The sequence below is a fragment of the Spinacia oleracea genome, chromosome 4 (assembly GCF_020520425.1).
Source record: "Spinacia oleracea cultivar Varoflay chromosome 4, BTI_SOV_V1, whole genome shotgun sequence".
Lineage (NCBI taxonomy): Eukaryota > Viridiplantae > Streptophyta > Magnoliopsida > Caryophyllales > Amaranthaceae > Spinacia > Spinacia oleracea.
In genome coordinates this window covers 176185417-176190346 of record NC_079490.1, presented here as the reverse complement: position 1 = coordinate 176190346, position 4930 = coordinate 176185417, and the positions used below count along the sequence as shown (strand labels likewise).

Below are 4930 nucleotides of genomic sequence, written 5' to 3'. Positions count from 1 at the left end.
GGTTTATGATGATGCTCAAGTGTTGGAAATGACTGAGTTAGCTCTAAAGATGAGGTGCATTGAGGTTTATGTGAATCATGGGGTTGCACTTCCACAGATGCATAAAAAAGTAGAGAAGTTGCAGCCTAAAAGGGCCCCACATCCACCTCAGCTAGATTCTGTTAGATGTAGTCCCAGGAACTGTGTGTCAAGTGCTGCATCATCCCAACAGAAAAGCACAGAAAAAGCCAAAAAAACACTATCCACCCACAAAGATGCTTCCCTCCCTTTGACCGGTCCCACAGAAACTCAAGACCCTATGTTCAACCATGAATCTGTCCTTGAGAAAAGCAACAATAAGTTGCAAGAAAAACCCATCCAACCACTTCATTCCTCTACCATTCCTGATCCAAAACCAAACCAGAAAAAAACTAGGACTAAACTTTCTAAAACACAACCATTCTCATCTCCTATTGAATCTGAAGAGAACTTCCTGAATGATTATGAATGGGAAGATCCTAGACCTAATAGCCCTGTGGACCTGAATGCTAATTACTACAACAGTGATACTGAGGATGATGATGCAGATCCTATCTATGACCCTTATATTGACAAGGGTAAGGCAGTAACAGTTGATAAGGGTGGTGATTGTGATGGTGATGTTGATGGTGATCAATTCTGTGATGAGTTCAGTGATGAGTTCAGTGAGGATGCAGGGGATTCTAACCCAGATCTAGATGAAGAAGAGCCTGAAGAACAACTTGAAGATGCTGCTTACCAGTCAGACTGCAGTGATGATGAGTACAGGAGTGCTAGAGAAAAAGTGAAGGAGTGAAATCAGAGGTTAGTTGATTTAGCTCTGCAAGTACAGAGAGATATTGAAGGAAAAGGAATTATTGTTCCCACTAATGATGTACCAGAAGTAGATGGTGATGGTGATGGTTGTATTAGTGAGTACGAAGAGAGTGATGATGATGTACACACTCCTCCTGATTCAGGTGATGAGGAGCTGAGTTTTAGGGATAGGAAGAAAAAGAGAGGTGTTTTAGTTGGTGCTGATACAGACTTCAACACATTTAAGTGGTCTGTTGGACAAAGATTTCCTGACAGAAAAGCATTTAAGGATGCAGTGGCCATGTATGGTGTGCTACAAGGTAGAAACATATACTTTGTTGTGAGTGACAGAAATAGGCAGCAGAGGTTAGGTGTAAAGTGTGTGAAAGGGTGTCCATTTTATGTGTATGCATCTTGGGATTCCAGAAGAGCAATTCTTGTGGTTAGAAGAGTTATAGGTGAGCATAGTTGTAATAGGAATATGAAGAAGAATAGGCAATTGAAGGCAAAATGGGTAGCTCAACAGTTCCTTGAAGTGTTCAAGGCGAGACCGCACTGGCCAGCCAGAGAAATAATGGAGTCAGTAAGGAGGGCCTTTAAGGTCTTGATTAGTAGGAATCTTGCTTATAAAATCAAGTATGCAGCCCATAAGATGCTACATGGATCAATGCATGAGCATTACAAGAAGGTTGGTGGTTACATTGAAGCTTTGAAGTCGACAAGCCCGGGAACAGATATTGAATTGGTCACAGATCCAACCAAATAAACTGTTCCACCTGTTTTCCAGAGGCTATTCACATGTTTTGAAGGGCTGCAAAAGGGGTGGAAATTGGGATGCAGAAAGGTGATATGTATCGATGCTTGTTTTTTGAAAACTTTCCTAGGTGGTCAGTTGTTGGTTGCTGTTGGTCGAGATGGGAACGATCAGATGTATCCAATTGCCTGGGCAGTTGCTGAGGGTGAGAACAACAATTCCTGGGAATGGTTCATGATCAAGCTTCAAAAGTGTTTAGACCTAGCTGATGGTGAAGGCATTGCTGTGATTTCAGATGAACATGTTGTAAGTAATCGTGCAGTTAATGTTTTTATGTTCTGTTTTGACTAAATATAACTACTGTGATGACTACATATGTAATAACAATGTCTATTTTGTGTGTGTGTGATGCATGATGACAGGCTATAATCAATGCTGTGGCTTCAGTTCTCCCCAAGGCGGAACACCGACATTGTGCGAGACATATTTTTGCTCACTGGCACAAATCATTCAAAGGGGATCAAATGAAGCTGCTATTTTGGAAAATAGCAAAGGCATACAACCTAGCTGATTTCAATGATGCAGTAGAGGAGATGAATGCCATTAATGAGGAAGTCGTCACTGCATTCAAGTCTTACAACCCTAAGCTATTCTGTAGAGCTTACTTGGACATCTCTATGAAGACTGATGCAATCACAAGCAATATGGCAGAAACATTCAATGGCTATATCATTAATGCTAGGACTAAGCATTTGATATACATGTTGGAGGACATCAGGATTTCCTTGATGCAGAGGCTGGTTGTCAAGCGGCAAGCGATGCAGAAATCAACTTCTACAGTGTGCCAAAGAATTCAGGTGAAGCTTGATCAGGAGAAGACCAAAGCTGCCAATTGTGATGTGATTCCATCAACTGACACTTTGTTCAATGTCAACTACTATTTGGATCAGTTGGTAGTTGACTTGGAAGCAAAGACATGCAGTTGTAGAAAGTGGAACATGCTCGGTTATCCTTGCTGCCATGCCGTTGCGTGCATATACTTCCTCAACAAAGAAGCTGAAGATTTTGTAGAAGATTGCTATAAAAGGGAAACATACTTGAAGGCCTATGCAGGTAACCCTTGTTTATTTTCCAATCATGTAATCATACTCATAGTTAGGCGAGTAATCGTGTTTGCTAGTTGACACTTAGGCACGTAATCGTGTTTGGTATGTGACACTTAGGCAAGTAATCGTGTTTTGCTAGTTGATACTTAGGAAAGTAATCGTGTTTGCAAGTTGATAATTATGCTTTGTTATTTTCAGGTTCAATACCACCCATAGATGGTGAAAGGTATTGGCCGAGGGTAGAGTATGGTTTAGATCCCCCTCCCATCAAAATTGGGCCAGGGAGGCCTAGAGTAAACAGGAGAAAGGATCCAATGGAGGATCCCAAGAAGCCGGGAACCTTGCAAAGAACCGGCATGGAAATGACATGTAGTATATGTCATGTTAAAGGCCACAACAAAAGACGGTGCCCCAACAAAGACACTGCCTCTGCCCCAACTGAACCACCACCAAAGAGGTCTAGAGGTAGACCAAGGAAGGATGGGCAACCTCCTATCTCTCACTCACAAGTGGCACAATCATCAACTGCTCACCACAATGCAACTGCACAACCCACCCAACTTGGACGGGGCGGTAGGATGTGCAGAGGTGGAGCAGGTTCAAGGGGAGGGAGGACAACATCAAGGGGGGGAGGACAACATCAGGTAGAGGATCAAGGGGAGGCAGGGCACCTTCAGGAAGAGGAAGGGGAAGAGACCAAGTGAGTTTTCAGTTTCATTGTTGTACTCGGGTTTTGCATTTACCATTTGTGATGACTTTTGTTCTGAAATGGTTGGTTCTGTTCAGATATTTATCTGAATTTTGCTTTCTGAAATGGTTGGTTCTGTCCAGGTTCCAATTGGTGTTGGGGTGTATTTTGCACCAGATGGTTCAGCACACACCAATGTGAGTGTTTAGTTGTTTATGGTCCTTTTTATGTTTGTTGCAATTCAGGGATACACTGTGATGACCTGGTGTGTTTTTTGTTGCAGCAAGGTGGCAGTTCTAGGCATGTCAATCACCAAGCAAGCCAATCAAGCCAACACTCTACACTGCACCAAGCAACTCAGTAGCAACTTCAACAAAAAAAAAATTTGGTTTCCAGTAGAACTGTTTATGTATGTCATTAGGCAGTAGCAAGATAGTGGTGTTTATGCATTTTCAGTTTACGTATCCACTAAGTCGTATTTTGGATTTTGTCAACATTGTCCCATATAACATTGTCCCGTATATTATGCCGTGTTTTGAATTGTATTGATGATAATGATTCTCAAATATATAAGGGAAATGTGTTTGAAACTGATATTATTGTGTAAACAAGTTGTAGCTTCATTGATGCAATTTCAATACATTACATGTTAAAATCTAGTAAACTTCTACAAAGCTACTAAAACCCCGAGTTTTCCATAACTCCTGCATTCCAACAAAACGCAAACCAATTCACCAACTACCAACTACTTCAAATACATAAGTAGGATGCAAAAAAACACCCAAGAACATAACAAGGCCATGGAGAAATTCTTCTCATTTCTAGAGGTCTTCATAAGCTCAACGCGCGTGTGGCAAAGCTCGATTTTCAGTTCCTGATTCTCCTCCTCCAGATTCTTTTTCTTCCCCTTTAACTTTTTGTTTTTCTCTGCCATCAAGTGTTGTTGTTGCTCCATCTCCAACATCTTTATTTCAAGCTCTTCATTCTGATTATGATCACTTATCCATCTGAAAAAAATACATTTCGTGTTCTACTCCAATCCAATTCGAATGTCAACTAGTTAATATCCCAATTTCATTTCTCCAACATAAACCTAAATTAATTGCAAAAAATTCCCCCTTTTCACGTTCATTTAACAATATTAACAATCAACAAATTAAACATGGGGAGGGGGAGAAATTAAACACTTACTGGCCATAAAGGGCATCCATGGAACTTCATTCCAACATTAGGCCCGTGTTTCACAGTTCGCACAACCGCATCGTTGCCGCATTCGAATTTCAAAACCATTCGTGAATTTTTTGAATATCCAGAAACAGAACGCCCATAATCCATTAACGTGGAAGAAGCTATTTGTAGTGGTGGAAGAAGCTATAAGAAAAAAAATGGTGGAAGAAGGTATTTGCAGTGGTGATCGAAGAGGAGGAAGAGGTTGAAGATGATGAGCAGGGGAAATAAGGGGGATGACCAGAATTGGGGGTTTTAAAAGAAAGAACGGTGTCAAATGGGTCCCACAACAACGGTACAATGCCACGTCATTGGTAATGACCGGCTAATCTTGTTGGTAAC

General features: G+C 41.2%; 1 protein-coding gene across 1 annotated transcript; it reads left to right on the top strand.

Annotated features, from left to right (window-relative positions):
• Window positions 1–2091: 2091 nt before the first annotated feature.
• Window positions 2092–3789, top strand: LOC130472198 (uncharacterized). Its single transcript, XM_056842698.1, has 4 exons — window positions 2092–2680; window positions 2872–3373; window positions 3460–3558; window positions 3645–3789. Exons 1-4 carry the CDS (start codon window positions 2092–2094, stop codon window positions 3787–3789), a joined length of 1335 nt encoding a protein of 444 aa, XP_056698676.1.
• The last annotated feature ends 1141 nt before the right edge of the window (window positions 3790–4930 follow it).